The sequence below is a fragment of the Cornus florida genome, unplaced genomic scaffold (assembly GCF_030987335.1).
Source record: "Cornus florida cultivar Cherokee Brave unplaced genomic scaffold, ASM3098733v1 CherokeeBrave_3.0.0_Hap2_Chr08, whole genome shotgun sequence".
Classification (NCBI taxonomy): domain Eukaryota; kingdom Viridiplantae; phylum Streptophyta; class Magnoliopsida; order Cornales; family Cornaceae; genus Cornus; species Cornus florida.
This window is the reverse complement of record NW_026775578.1, coordinates 21,869,899-21,886,404: the sequence shown is the minus strand read 5'-3', so window position 1 is coordinate 21,886,404 and position 16,506 is coordinate 21,869,899. Positions and strand designations below refer to the sequence as shown.

Below are 16,506 nucleotides of genomic sequence, written 5' to 3'. Positions count from 1 at the left end.
TTGTCCGTTATTTTAAATGTTTATCAGTATGTACAAGCTCTGAATTTATATAAATTTTCATTTTTTTTTTTTTTTTTATCACAGTATAGTCTTTTATTTATGTGAGCTTCTGGATAAATTTTGGAATGGTGGTTAGAGTTTGGCTTTAAGTTGTCTTTTAAAATTTTAGCCGAATTTCATTAAGATTGGACTTGAATTGAGATAACAGCCATTCGAATCCAATTCCAACTTGAATTCTATTATTTTATATATATATATAGATATAATTTTATTTACATAATATAATATTCAAATAATGATCATTTTTTTTTTCAGCATATTTTTTTAAAAAAATATAACTTATTATATGTTAACATTTTGAAAAATTAATATTCTAAAAATTTATTTGTAAAAATTAACATACTCGGCTAATTTGCAAAAGGATTTTACATCTTTTAAAATTACAGCAGAAGCATAATCCAAAGTAATAAGCTTCATAATAGAACTACAATCTCCTCGATCTCTACATCTCTGTTACTCTGTAACCCCATCATTGAAGAAATTTCAAACCTTCTTCTCAGCACCATTGCTTATGCAGCTGCTGCATTCACGACATGCCGAAATAATACTGAAACAACACGCACAATATGGAGGAATTATTAAATAGTCCTACACTATTAATACTTAATGGACCGTTAAAATAAGACCCTCAAATTAAAGAAATGGTTTATCAAAATAATTTAGAACCATCTAATAATTTCTCAAACAATATGACCATCTATGCTTAATAGGAGTGGACCATTTGATATTTGCGAAGTGGAAACAATAAGAGGAAGTCGACTCACCATTCAAAAAATTTAAAATTTAAGTTTGAGTATCCTAACTCTGCATTTGAGTATTTTTCCAAAAAAATTAATGTTGCGACTCTTGTGAGAATTTGATATACCATTCAATTAGTTACATTTCCAATATACACTAATCAGTTTGGCAGATGCCTCGATAGTCCGTTAGTGATTCCAGTAAACTTTTGAGTGGCAGATTTCGACTCTCTATATTTAATCTAATTTCTATCTTTTCTTATCTTGTAAAAATATATATATACACACAAGCTTTATGGAGTTAATCCCAACTCAAATGATGAAGTGTTGTTTATTCCTTTAATAATAATATCTATGAAACTATATTGTGGTGTGATAAAAAGTCTTTACTTAGGAAGTTTGACCGTCGCATGAATATGATAAAATTGGACAAGTTTTAATGACTGAAGGATAAAGATAAGGATAATAAGATGAAGTTTCCATTCATGTTGGAATAGGAAAAGTAATAACTCTATTACTTGAATGCAACTGGATACCGCTACAAAGAGACGTTCTGGGTCAACCAAACATGCACGACACAAATGCTCAAGAGTCCTTTCACCTTCTTTCCATCAGATCTACCACTAACTTACTGACTTGAAGCCCTTCTAATCACCATTCTCTTTCTTTTTTAGGTACAATGTCGTTCTGGGTCGCCTCAAAATCTTGCATTAACATTGCTGTTAAGATTAAGAAATAAATATCCTAAATAAATCTTCTAATAGAATCATAGAGTAATGAAGAAAATGATGAACATTTTCAGAATTGAAAACACAATAAAAAAAACAATGTGTACTCACACAAAAGAGGGCGATCCATGTTCACAATGTCAAAAGTAATTTATTAGTCACTCTATTTCAAATTAAGTGTCGTTATTGGGAACTGAGTCATAATTTTTAAAGACGACACTTAATTCGGGAGGAAGGGAGTAATCATTTGGAAGAAAAAGGCAAACAAAAAAAATTTTAGGTCACCAATTCTCCATCGAACAGCATAAAAGCGGAGACCTGAATCAATCACCGCTAATAATGTACAGGGTCAAGTCTAAGTGCAAGCGTACTTAATTTGAATAACAACAATCAAGTCCAAATATACTTTGTTATTCAATTTAAAATTTAAAATATACTTTTTTAAATATGATACGCGATTCGTATCGGCTAGTTTATATTGACTTTCTCCGAATCCATTACATCGCGACCGTGACCGATCATGCGAACTATGATCTATAAACAATTAACAAAAAAAAAATTATATATATATAGAGATGGGTTGATGTAACCACCTACTTCATCACATAGTACAATATTATTCGTTTTGGATTCGAGCTCGTACAGTACCAGCACATATAAGCATTTCACCTTGGGCGATATGAGATTGTGCAATTTGTAACTTGCCTAGTGTCTCACATAGGTTTGCCACAACATAACTCGTTGGCCACACTTCCGAGTTCCGACTCTTGATACCATTTGTGATGGTTCAAAAAATTAAAACTCAATATACCTTCTTGAGAAATGTTATAAATTAAAGGGTTAAAATCATAAAACCCCAATTACTTTCAAATTTTGATCATAAAATCCCAACTTGTTTTAAAAACACTTGTACAATTCTAAAAAGTGATTACATTGCCCCAATATCCGTATCCGACCTGTTAACCGGGTTATGAAATGACAAATTTAACCTTACTATTTAATGTTAAATTAACAATTAAAAATTATTTTTAAAAATTACAAAAATACTTTTTAAAATTACAAGAATTATGTTTTAGAGGGGGGGGGGGGGGGGGGGGGGGGTGGTTTGAGAGTTTTAGAGAGAGTGTAAAGAAGGAGATTAAAGGGTATTTTTGTTATTTTAAAAAATAGTTTTTAATTTTTAATTTAACATTAAATAGTAATGTTAAATTTGCCGAATACGAATATTAAAAAATGTAATCACTTTTTAAAATTGTATGAATTTTTTGAAATAGGTTGGAGTTTTATGATCAAAATTTGAAAGTAATGAAAATTTTATGATTTTAACCTTAAATTAAAACTCAAAATTATGTATTTACATAAATAATAATATTAACATTACACAAAAAATAATTAAATATTAAATATATTTAAAAATTAAATACATTATATATAAACTAATTACGAAAACACACATTTTACACACCCATAAGAAAATTCAACATACTCTGTAACCTACCCTAAACCACGATAGAGGAGCACTAATCCACTAAACGGCCAATCACCTAATTCGCAAGCTGAACCGCCGATGCCTTGCGAAAATATTGGTAACAATTGGTCAAATTCATAGTCAATTGTTCCATTAGAGCCACAATAGTTGGTTTTTGGTAGATAGCCGTTGGTTGAGATAAGGATCTATGTGTTTTACTTCCGTTACATTTATTTCATTCGAATCCAGCACAAGTAGGGAATGGTTTTAAATTCTAAGAGATTGGTCAAGTAGAAAATACTTGAAATCTAAAATCTCATTAAATTTCAGGTCTCAAATTTGATTTTCTTCAAGTGCGAGCAATTCCTAGCTTGAGGCCACGATTGGGGACATAGTCCGAATTTTATCCAATCAATGTGGGGGATCACCTTTCACGGGTCTCATGAATTAATTGGGGCAAAGTTTCGAATACCCGATTATCGAAAACAAAAAAAAAAAAGGGAATGGGTTTACCATTCATATTGCCGTCACAAATCTAATGTTTGGTAGCTTGTTCTTGTCTACTTGCGGAAACCATTTCAGAGATGATCAAGGTGTCCTAAGCGGATTACCAACGAAGGTGAGGCCCTTTTCCCCAAATATCAACACCATGCATGCTTGTATCCATCTTTACTCCACGGAGAACAAGTACGTATGTTTGGTTAACATATTGAAAAAACATATTGATAATTAAATATGTAATTCTACTCTCTTTGCATTACATGAGGAAACTAACTAGACAATAAAAAATATTTTCAGAAGAAAACTAATACTAAAAGATATGCCAAAAGAAAAAGTTTCTTTACAAATTCTGAAATAAGAAACCTAATAAACAAAAACTATTAACAAAATTAACGAAAATTTCTAAATATTTCCCATTTGAGGGCCTAGACGATATTGCAGCCAGTCCGTTAGACTCTCTACCAGTTCAAACGGGCCACATATCTCTAATAATCAGTTCTACATCAATGGCGTTGAAACACGTGCAGCTCATGTGTGCGAATCACACCTCCCCATCACACCCGCATCTTCAACACCAAGAGCTACACTCCTAAAACAGTTGGTCCTAGTGTTATACCAGCCTGCAGGTTGACACCGAAAATCATCACAAAATATGTAATATATATATATAGAAAATAACTGAATTAATGCGCGATGTTTTAGATACTAACATTGCTAGGTTTTATTACATGTTAATTCAAATACCTGTACATTTTAGTATCACAACTTAAATTGCTACTTTGTCTTCAACTTGGTGTGCTGCTGTTGCACCACCAAGACGGAAACTGGTTGACTAATATCTTGGGATGCGAGTAGGTCTCCGATCACCCCAAGCTCCGGCAACTCAGTCCATTCTGACAGGCCTGATAGCACCGGTGAATCCAATCTGTGGCACCGCCCCACCATGATCAGGTCGTAAAGTTCCTCCATGGTACGGATTATCAGAGCCGTCCCCGGTCCATTTCTCACCACCTCCTCTCTATACACTACATTACCTCTATGTGAAGTTTGCAGCCTTATGTCCTTCAAATTCTCTGCGTCATACATGGTCTCCCAGCTGTCCTCACTGGTATTCTCCTCAGCCACTAAACGCAGAATTGTCAAGTGAACAGCTGGGGATTGAGCCATCCGTTTGGCATAAGACAGTGCCTCGCGATCATCATCACCTCCCAAGAAGAGTACAGCCACACGATACAGTGGCGAAACTGGCATGGTGCTCTGTATTTTGCGACGGTCGACAAGAATGCCCACCGAACAAGGGGCCAACTCCAAGGTCTGATGGTTGATAGACCTCAAGGCATTGTTGTCCACAATCACTTTGCCTTGAGAATTCCATTTCCTATGAAATGGAAGTATTACTAGCGAAGTCAACTTGTCGAAGGCTAGTGAACAAATGTCGAAATGCATGAACTTTGGCTTTGATATTGCAGTGAAGGCTTGCACATGTACCAACCCTAAGAATTGACTCTCATAGTAATTGAAAATGTCGATGATCTGCCGTGAACGAGAGACAGCGGATATCTTTTGGCCGAATTTGTGGTTGATTAAGAGGGGGGTGGCTCGGCCTTTGAGCTCCATGAGGTGGAGTACATGGACTAGCAGAGGACTTCCTCTGGTAGGATTGGAAATTTCAAGTAGTTTAATTGCTGCCAAGGCCTCATCTTGTCTATGGACACACACAAATACTCGCATCTCGGCGTTATCTTGAGCCTGTAGCATATTTCTTTTCTGGTAGCCTATATATATCCTTGTAGTGTCGTAGAGAAGTCTCACAAGATACGGTATGATCACTGCTGCTAGTATGACTACAAGAGTCACAATGGAGAAAGCTTCTTCATCTAATGTCTGTGCTTCAATTTGAGAGGGAGAGAGTTAGAGTGATTAGTGCAGTGGAATATATGATCCATCACATTTTATTATTTGAAGGATCAATATTGAAGACATATTTTTAGTACCTGATTTTGCGTGTAGGCGATAAGACCGGCCATCTCAACAATGCCTTGAGTACTCAGGATGAGTGCAAGAGTAGCTGCATCTTTGGGAGGCATTTTCCAGGTCAATGAAGGAAGAAAACCCCCTATAAAATTAATTACAGCACCAGCGGCGCAGACTGTCAATAAGACGTACATGATATTCAGGTTCATTACTGAACGAAAATTTGCATTCATGCCGCATAAGGTCATAAGCACTGGCGTGAAGAACCCCGTGACAAAGGTGTCGAACTTCTCTTCCAGTGTGGATCCTAGAGGTGGTCCGACAGGAATGGCGAGGCCGAGTATCATAGGACCGAAATGGTACATCTGAGCCCCTAAGAAGTCAGTGATTATGGCCGAGAGGAGAGTCCCACAATAAATGAAAGAGAGGTACACTTCCTCCACTGGCTTCCCTTCGGGTGTCTTTCTAATGATCCATAGAAACACCGGGCGCAGGAGGAAGCAAATGGTAAGGATGAAAATTAGAAACAGAAAAAGGGTGAGTCCCCCAGTTTTAAACGACCCGCCTTGTGTCGAAACTCTAGCATAGTTGAGTGGAGTATGGATTGCTAAACTGAAGAACTCCCTGATCAATGCTGTAGCTAAAGCAAGGCGGCCGATCTCGGAGTTCATGATTTTTAGGTCATTGAGGAGGCAGACAATGACAGGAAATGGACTAAAGGTTTGTGTTAATATAACGTATTTTACTGTTGCTGTCATCGGGAAGACATTAGAAGAGACCATGGCCGTAAATATGGGAAGCACGACCGATACAAATGCCAAAGTCCAGACCTTTTTACCAGTTCTCATCATCATGCTTGGTTCCATCTTCACTCCTATGAGGAACATGAATAAAATGTAGCCAAGTTTCGATAACATGTCCAGAACAGAGGTTGAATGTTGGGGGAAGAATGTCTTGGTAAACCCCGGAATTGATCCCAGAAAAGTTGGTCCTAGTATTACACCAGCCTGCAGATTGAAATCAACATATTTATGATCATCAATTATCTTATCTACCCAAAAAAATGTATACATATAGTGTATTGTATTACTTTGCAATACGAGTGTTCTTTGTTTTACTGTCTTTTTAATAATAATAATAAAAAACTTCTGATTATATCATTCTTTGAACATGTCATAATATATAGTTGTGACAAAATGCAAGCAGATTATCAAAACAGTTAACAAAGTTTACGAAGAACATTTATGGAAGCAGAAAGGGAGAGAAAAATACAAGGATCTCGGAGACGATCCGGGACACATTGAAGCGTTTCAACACCGTGTGTATAGATTGAGTGAGGATGAATATTACTGCCAATTGCATGTGAAGCATGGGCAATGGATAATTGTAAATGCTATGCAAATTTTGTAGGTTCCATATGCCCTGTGAATGCAGCGGCATAAGTTCAGCTACGCAGGAGTCCTCGCCGGTCATTACTTTTGTCTCATCTTGTTCTATGGGTGAACTCATCTTGATCTAATCTTTTATATCGATCAAAACCTTATGGAATTGAAATTAATCCAAAAGAAAAAAATACATACAGAAAATTAAACAGATCATAAAAAAAAAAAAAAAAAAAAAAAAAAAAAGACAAGAAAAAGAAAGAGAATTATGAAGAAGACGTTGAATTTGGAGTTGGGTGGAGCTAGGAAGCTAAATATGATCAACCATACAAACTACTAACAACTATTGTTTAGTCCAGCGAAGAAGCTCATATATATACTGACTGACGTGTAAACGTTTTTCTTGTCCAAAACCAGAAAAGTGAATAAGATTGTTTTTACAGTTGGCCATATCAGTTATTAACCATATTTATGAAATATTTTTGATTTTTCTTTGTTACAATTATTACTATATATATATATATATATATATATATATATATATATATATATATATTTTAAACAAATTTAAAAGATCACTTGCTATTGTGTTGCGCTGTTCCTTCAATGAAGTGAGTCCTATAATAGTATAATGTGTTCTAATTCAACAAATGTTGGTCTGCTACTGTGGTTAATTATGATCTGGTTTACTGGCTTTAGCATGTATGAATAGGATTGTAACTAAACCAAGCATCCGGCAAATAGCTAGTTTGAGCTCGACTCAATAATAGTTCGGATATACGAACTAATCTCAAATAAACTCGCTAATTCGTTTGTTCATCGACAAAGCTGGTGAATGTTTTTGCAAACATGATAAATTATAAATATATATATAGTTTTAAAAACCATTTACTTTACTACAATTCATAAACAAACTAGCCCAAATTAAACAGCCAACACAACTAAATTTACATAATTTCATCCCTTATAAAATAAAATAGCCTAAGCCCATCTAATTACCAGGCCATAGTGCAGTATCCCAATAGGTAACCCTAATGGCCTATTGCATTTCTTCCTCATTCACACGACCTAAGTAGGACAATACCAACACGCAGCGGCGATGACGACCTAGCAGCCGCAAGCAACACTCCACGATTTCAAGTAGGTTAGTACATATTTCTCCATTTTCCTCTTTGTTTTGGCAATTTTTTCTCTCATTTTTCTCCATCTTCTGCTCTTTCTGTTTTCATGATTATTTTGTCTATGTGCGTGTATATATATGCCTATTGATATAGATGATTATTATACAATCTCTGTGTGTGTGTATCTATATAATAAATGTACGTATTGACAGACGATTTCATTCTAACATTTGTCAAATTGAGCACGATCAAGGCTAAGAAGAGCTAGTTCGAACGCAAGCCAAGCTCAAACATTCTTGCAGTTTGACTATCCAAGCCAGAACAATCCAAGACTAGGCTCGATTTAGTTACAACCCCGACAAATAAATTAACAAATAACAAAATACAAACATAAGTTTTTTTTCATCCTTTTAGTTCAAAAGACTAAAATGATAGTTTGGTCCTCACAGTTAAAGATATACTAATTTTTTTTAATTATTATTTTTTAATTTGGTACTTGCAAAACTTATTGCCTTTTGCTCTAATATCACTTTGTTGGAAATAGTGACCTGAATACATACACAACCCTCAATACAATCAAGGGCGGATTCAGGGGTGAGCTCTGGTGAGCTTGAGCCCACCCCAAAAAATATTTTTTAAAAAAAATTTATTAGAGGTAATTTTAGCCCAATACTAGTCCACCCCAGAATAGATTATCCCACCCTATTATGTAATTCTGGATCCGTCCTTGAATACAATATTTGGAAGAGAATTAAGAAATAATTTTAATAAAATTGCTAGAGTACATAATTATATAAGCCTCACAAATATATGGGTAACCATTACATTTAAATAACTAATTACACTCACTATTTATACTAACATGATATTTAGTAGGCATAACTCTCACTAATATAACCATCTAATCTTAACTCTCATGACCCTTGAATCTTCACCATCATACTAACTCTTATATACTAATTCTCATTAAGACAATTTACTACCCACTAACATGTTGAATGCCCACATACATTATGTAAGATAAATACTTCATGAAATGACTAATTCAATACTAAAATTAAGTTTATTTTTCAACACCCCCCTTTAAACTTGATTTGGTAACTTGAAAAAGCTTCATATTGATCTTGGGGCTCGATCAAAAGTTCATTGGTTGGTCTTGAGTTCTACCTCATTTTGTGTTAATTACAAAATTCTCGAAACCATTTTGCAAAAAACTATTCAAGAAATTCTCATCAACTTGAGTTTCAATCTCACACTTAATTGGAACAATTTTCTTCAAGAGAAGTTCATCATTCTCCACAAAAAAAAGTACTATTTGATGAATATGAAAAAATAATAATGTCATCGAATAAGTTAAATATAACTTATTTTAAGGTGGAATTTTTAATCATACCTGAAGATGTTAACTCACCAATTAACTTCATATATCAACTTTTGCCTCTTCTTTAGCACTTTCTTCTCTTTTAATTTTTCTTTTCACTTTTTCAACACCTTTCTGTTGGGATTTATACACCCTGGCATATCAAATTTCTATTTGGATTGTAGTGACATATGTTCCTGACATATTTAAAATATTTATGATTTATATAATTGTTGAATTCAATGTATTATGTTGCGATTCACTTGATTACAAGAGATATTTATTTATGTATGTGATGACAATCAATACATGAATATAAATGATGATCATGAATTGTTCATAGTCGGTAATTATGGATGGACTCATTATTAACTAAGACTTGAACTGGATTCGTGTTAGGTTGAGATATATTGCGAGAGCCGTCATATGCAATTGCTCCCTATCACTGTTATGGCATTTGACTTTTAAGCATGAAAAAAATATAAACTCTTTTATTAATTAGTAATTACTTTGATTTGTTCAGCGGAATCTTCGGAATTCATAGACCGACACTTTGGGTAATTATGTAATTAATAGTTAAAGGGTTATATTTTCAATATTTGCATCATTGTTACTTGTATTTATTTTGTATTGATTATGATTGATCACAAAGTAATTTGAAGGCCTTCGTGTGTTTTTAGACAAAATGATTTATTATATATTTATTTATTTATTATCAAACAAATATTTTATTGTGATCAAGCCGGAAATAATCAAAGGAACTAAAATAAATATATTAATGAAGTAGTCAGATTGATGGTTTTATTTATCCGATAACTAATTATGCATTGAAGAGTCAAAGTGTAACATTGACTTAAAGGTTATTTATTATTTAATTTGAGTTCAATTAATTTCTTTTAGTGGAGTAGAAATTAATTAATGAATTAATTTAATTGGGTTCATGGACAGGACCAATTATTAATTCATTGTAGCTAAGAAAATAATAAGCCCAAAAGATTCTCACGTATAACCTAACTTGATATTGGAGACCTATTAGATTTGAGATATCACGTTAGTTTTAGAGATTGAGAAAAATATAATGTCTTTAATTATTATTTTTTATGTTGCCTATATATACATGGAGTTCATTTATATTTTAGATTATGCTTTGTAAAATAATTTTAGAAGATAAAAAAATACTTTCTCTCTCTAGAATTTAAGGGTTAGTGTTCTCATCTAATGGAGGCTCCCACAATCTTAGCTCTCAAGGTCATTCATGGAGGCTTATAGGTGATTCCTAAAAGCAAAACTATTACCAAGAAGACAAAGATCCAAGGAGAAGGCATCTAGTAAAGGGATTTACAATAAGTGAGAATATTCACTTTAGAGGAGAGATCAAAGGTTTACTCAAATATTGATGTAAGTTTTCAGTTCCAAAATTGAATGGATCATCATATTCTTCATGCATAAAACTTGTCTCTACACATAAATCAAATTCTTTATTTGAAAAACCCTCATAAAGTTTTTAAAACTTCCGTTTCCCCAACAGTGGAATCAGAGCTAGATTTGATTCATGTATAAAGTTCATATTTTTTATTGAAGAAAATCATCATTCATGGATCCAAATTTATATATGCATATGTATATATTAATATATGATCATGATGTATGTATATTTGTGATTGGATGATGTTGATGTATGTTTGGGCCATTGATGAAGCTTATAGGTTAATTTAATGTAATTTTATCTTTCGATAAATGTAATTAAGGTTTTGATTTATCCATTTGAAAGTTTAATGATGTAATTTAATTTTTTTCATTATATTTCAAGTGTAAATATTTTTTAAAGTCATGTAATCTTCATCAAAGAATGCTATGAAGTTTCAAGAAGATCCAAGATGATTTACTTTGGTTTCAAGAATTTTTTGGAATTTTTTAGGTCAAATAATGAATTCTGGAAATTTTTAAAAAAATTTCTGGAATTTTCGGCATTTTTCCGGCTGCCGGAACGCCGGTGCTGGAGTGAAGGTGGCTGATCTGGTGCGATGCGCTTCACATGCTCGTGCACCAGCAACCGCAGGATCATCAATCAGCGACATTGAACAAAGAGACGATCAGGTGCAGCGCACCTAGGGTGTGCACCATGTGCAACCAATAAACCAGCGTGTGAGGACCACGCGCTGGCAGATCCAAAGCCAAAAGGCGCGTGGCAACACGTGCCACTCGCTGCCAACTTCCATAAGTGCGTGCAGGCCCGTGTGGCGCTTGGAAAGCGTGTGGCTGGCGCGTGGGAGAGCATTGAACCTGATTCTTGGCTTCTGCAGGTGTATAGGACTTTGCGGTAGACCTTCAGTCTTGTTTTATGATTATTTTGTACTGTTTTCGCTCATTAAAGAGTGAATTATTGCTCCAAAGTGGATTTTAAAATTATTCTCCATTATTTAAAGATAGTGGGAGTTTATATGTGGTGTAATAATTATAGCACTTAGTAATTATTTAGTTTTTAATGTTAAAAGTTAAATCCATTGACCATTTCATTTATTTGTTTTTGCTTGTCATTTATTTATTTATGTGATGTATAAAATGCATGAAATAGATAATTATTAATTATTATTATTTATGCATTGGATCTATAATATTTATTTAAATGACTTGATTTGTATTAATTAAATTATAAAAATTAATTGAATTTGATTACTAATTAATTAGAGGATACTTAAGGAGAAATGAAAAATTATTTTTCAAAAATTATTTTACTTTTTAAAAGGCCCCACGCATGATTTGAAGAGTCTTAATATTATAAGAATGGTTGTCTTATAAAAATAAAAATATTAAATATTCATTGTAATTAGATATTTATAAATAAGGCCCTACGTGTGATTTAAAGAGTCTAAGATTATAATGACAAGATATTTAATGTTTTATTTTTCATTGAAGTATTAATAACGTTATACACTCAATCTAAAATCAATAGTATTAGCTCCCCAACAGAGTAGTCTACACTAGGTAATTTTAGAAAGGCTAAACATAATCGGGAATCATTTCATATATATAGACAAGGCATTGTCTTAAGAAATATGGAAATGATGGAATTTATCCGCCAATAATAATAATGAATTTTGCCAACCGAATAAGTTATTGGCGTATTGGTTATCCGATTTTTCATGCAAAGTAATTAAGGGACCCATATATTATTATTTTAATGGAAGTGCTCGTCTAATAGCAAATGAATCTCAACAATAGTAATAATGAACTCCTCCATCAGGATAAATTATTGACGTATTGATTGTGTGATTTATTATATTACGAAGTTGAGGGACTCACATTAATTAAAATGGATTGTTCACCAATAGTGATAATGAACTTTTATTCTATTGAGATTTATTATACTATGTGGTTGACAAACTCATTTTAATTTTAAATATGCATAATAGTATTAAATAATTCACCTTACTTATTGTATCAATGCATTTATATTCAGATTAATTATGTTTAATCCATTTAATCTGCTTGCTAACATATTCAATGTAACTGGACCTCGTTTATACGGACTGAAAAAAATGAATTTAGATATTTTACTCACAATATAAGGGTACAAAATGTATTTACTACTTCTATACCTAATCATTTTACTTTAAGATACCCAATATGACATTAATGCTTTTAATAAGTGAAATAAGACAAATGATATGGCTCGGTGTAACATTCTATAGTTTATCTCAAATACGCTTCAGAGCTAATATTTGTATTATTTTATTTGTTTCAAGCATCATATTATATCTCAATGAGATGCTTTGGTGAGATTAGATAGAGTGTATGCCTAAGTACTATGTCAGACTTGAATACCATCAAGATAGCCTAAAGAACTCCAGTATGAGATCGTATTTTGGAAAATGATTGTTTATTATTTAAAAATTAACTGGAGGTCAATAGGGCTGACTTGGGTGGTAAGTTTCAAGTTGATATGATTATTGTCTTGTTCTCAATCTCGTTCGACTCTTTTAGAGTGAACTAAATAAGGAATCAGTTTGAGTTCACACTCGCTGATATTCTTATAGAGTTGGTAACATACGAAGGGATAACAAAAGTATAGGTGTTCCTATCAATCTAACATAGTCTATACCATCTTCTTTTAGGCATAAGTGGAAGGGCAAAGGAAAAGAAGAAGGATGACAATAGGACTAGGATAGCACAAAACATGGGGATCCAAAAGGTTAAAGGAAATAAGATAGTGTATGTTGAAGGCGAAGTAAATTGTTTCTTTTGCGGCCAACTAAGACACTCAAGGAACGAACTGTCTAAGCAACGACATGGCATAGGAAAATATGTATATAATCATTGACTCATTGATGAGTTATGGCTGTTCCTTGTACGCCAAATTGATGTAGTGAATGTGCAGTTCAAGAAAAGCCTTTTGGGTCAAATTTGAATTTATAAAAACCACTACCAACACTACTACTAAAGTAGCAAGAGTGAGTAAGGATCATCCCAAGGGATTGGAGTCGTACTTGAATGTGAAAATGCAACTAGGGTTAGTAGGTCGAGTGATTAAACAAATGGTTGGTTGGGTAAGTAAACTAGAGAGCAACTAAATTAAACTAAGTAATTGAATGTAACAAAGAATAAGTAAGAGAAAGAGAAATCTTGGGGTTTAGAGGTTACCACCAAGCAATGGTTTTCTACACTTCTAACTAGTGACTAATGAGGGAAAAGTATGTTGCAATATTTGTGTGTGTGTGTGTGTGTGTTCGGTTGATTCAATTAGTAAGGGGTGACCAATTAAGCATACATTGTCTAATCAACATGTGAAAAATACAATATATCTAGCAATTAAGTATATATTGTCTAAATAGCATGTGAAAAGCACAACATATCTAGCAAGTCATTAATCCTTTCATTAAGCTTACAAGCCTAATACACCACAAGGTTAAAGACATATGCTACTTGCATTCAAAAGTATGGAACATCAAACAACTAGCATGGATTGTCCTCTCATCTAACAACTATGCTATCACTACATTACAATTAAACTAAAGACATGAAATTAAACTAACTAAGTTAAGAGAGAGGCATAATCCATCAAGAAGTGAGCATGGACCATCTAAAAAATCACAAGAGCATTCTTTTAAGCACAATGTTTTGACAATCCCTAAATCCATAACATTAATACACATAGACATGCATCAATTACACAAGAAGAAGAGGTAAACACATGAACATCTATTCTAGCATACATAGACATATGGATAGAATGAAATGATTAATTGGAAGCATTAAACCACATAAATCATTGAATAAACAAGATCTATATGTATAAAAGTGTCAAAACATTAATTACAACACTAATCCCTCAATAATACATAAGATTAAGATATAGAAAGCATGCTTGGGGCTAACTCTACCCCCAAGAGGATGTCTAGCCACTCATGGTAATGATGCTCCAACCCTCAAGGGCTAATTCTATGGTTGAAATCTGCTCCTTGTTGATGAAGAGTCTCCAATGGTGTCTCTAGGCTCCTCTTCCTCTAAGCTTCCTCTCCAAGAAATGAAATCAAAATAAAATTGGCTCCCCTTTGTAAAAAGCAATCATTATCCTTATATAGGTAGGTCAAAATGACACCTAAAATGAGTTGGGGTCGTGCACACAATATTCCCTAATGATTGGATAAAGGACAACTTTCAATGAGATGGAATTTTAATTTTTTCACACTGAAGGAAGTTCGATCGATCGAACCTTGGTCTTGGATCGATCGAACTGGCTGAGATCTATTAAACTTAGGCTGGATCGATCCAACTGGCTGAGCTTTTTGGAAAAAGACAAATCCGAGATATTTATGGGAAAAGGACAAAAGTGGTTAGTAGGTGGTACAGTTATGGATAGGATCAATCATTTGAATAAGGACAAAAGTGTTCGATCGATCGAAGGATGGTGTTGGATCGATCGAACTTTTGGACTTTATGCTTTTGGGTCTAGGCTTGGATCTATCTTGAAGTGTTGAGATCGATCATTGTTCGATTGATTGAACCTTGAACTTGGATCGATCGAACTTTGCTACTTCCCACCTTTGGCTTCATTTGCTTCCCTCTTTCTCCACTTTGCTCCTTTCTTTGCTTAATCCCAGAATTGCTTCAATTAAGCTCTTATTTGGTTGAGTTAGCTTATTTTCGGGACAAGTGCTTGAAAAAGGAAATAATACGAAATCAATATAAAATGGTAAAGTAAGATAGATAAAGGTACTAGAATGCCTAAGCTTAAGGGGTTTAAATATATACTTTTCAGTGCTCATCACACCCCCAAACTTAAATATTGCTAGTCCCTATTAATGAATTAGAAAGTAAAGGAATGAAATGAACAACTATACAACTATGAACTAGAAAACAATAAATGGATAATGCCACTTTCGTAGGGAACACGATTGCACTTAGCATATGCAACAAGCCTTTTAAACCCCTAGGTTACCCCTAGTGGACGAGTAAAGTCTCGTGAGGGTTTCCAGAAATGGTACCCATAAACATTAAGCTCATTCTTTCAAAAGAGGCACCAATATTGCAAACAAGTATTTGGAGAAAACTATCTCAAGTATGCAATTTTTCAAACATTTCCAAGCAATCTCTCAAAATTTCAACATCAAGCAAGCAAGTATGGTCCTCCACACATCAAGAAAATGATCATAAAAATCAAAACAACTCTAGAATCCTTTTGAGTGAACCGGCATCAAATGTGTTGCTATCTTAGCCAACTAAAGAATTAATCACATCCTTACCCTCAAACTAGCACACAAATCTAGTACTGATCATCAAAACAAAAAGTGGACCATTTTATTAAAGCTTTATTCATCTAGGTGCGTTTATTCTTTTCACTCGATTTTTTTTTTTTTTTTTTAGGATCTAAGATGGAAGTATGGTGCAATGTGTTGATCTCTTAAGCTTTCTAGTGATTCATGAGGTCGAGCGTTAGGTCAATGACTCCTAAACCAGACGGCTTTAGGGCATTAGGCATTCAAATACCCCTACGAACTTACAAGCTCAAATCAACTAGGCTACAAATCAAGACAACAACCATCTAATCATTTTCCATTTCTCACCTTTTGGGAGAAGTCCTCACTTTTTTATTACTTTTGCAACTTCTTCTTTTTTTTCTTTTCTTTTTTTTATTTTTTTTATTTTTTTATTTTCAGCAAGTTCAATTATTAACC

General features: G+C 33.6%; 1 protein-coding gene across 1 annotated transcript; it reads right to left on the bottom strand.

Moving 5' to 3' along the window:
* Positions 1-4,268: 4,268 nt before the first annotated feature.
* Positions 4,269-6,941, bottom strand: LOC132269849 (cation/H(+) antiporter 15-like). The gene is made up of 3 exons (XM_059771084.1): positions 6,741-6,941; positions 5,489-6,475; positions 4,269-5,378 (listed from the first exon to the last, which is right to left on the bottom strand). The coding sequence occupies exons 1-3, from the start codon at positions 6,939-6,941 to the stop codon at positions 4,269-4,271; spliced, it is 2,298 nt and encodes a 765-aa protein (XP_059627067.1).
* Between the last annotated feature and the right edge of the window lie 9,565 nt (positions 6,942-16,506).

Excerpts from the sequence above, each read along its gene's own strand:
- LOC132269849 (XM_059771084.1), bottom strand. The coding sequence starts at position 6,941 with ATGACCGGCGAGGACTCCTGCGTAGCTGAACTTATGCCGCTGCATTCA. Across the intron at positions 6,476-6,740 it reads GGATCGTCTCCGAGATCCTT|GCTGGTGTAATACTAGGACC; the intron begins GTATTTTTCTCT and ends TTCAATCTGCAG. Across the intron at positions 5,379-5,488 it reads TCGCCTACACGCAAAATCAG|ACATTAGATGAAGAAGCTTT; the intron begins GTACTAAAAATA and ends ATTGAAGCACAG.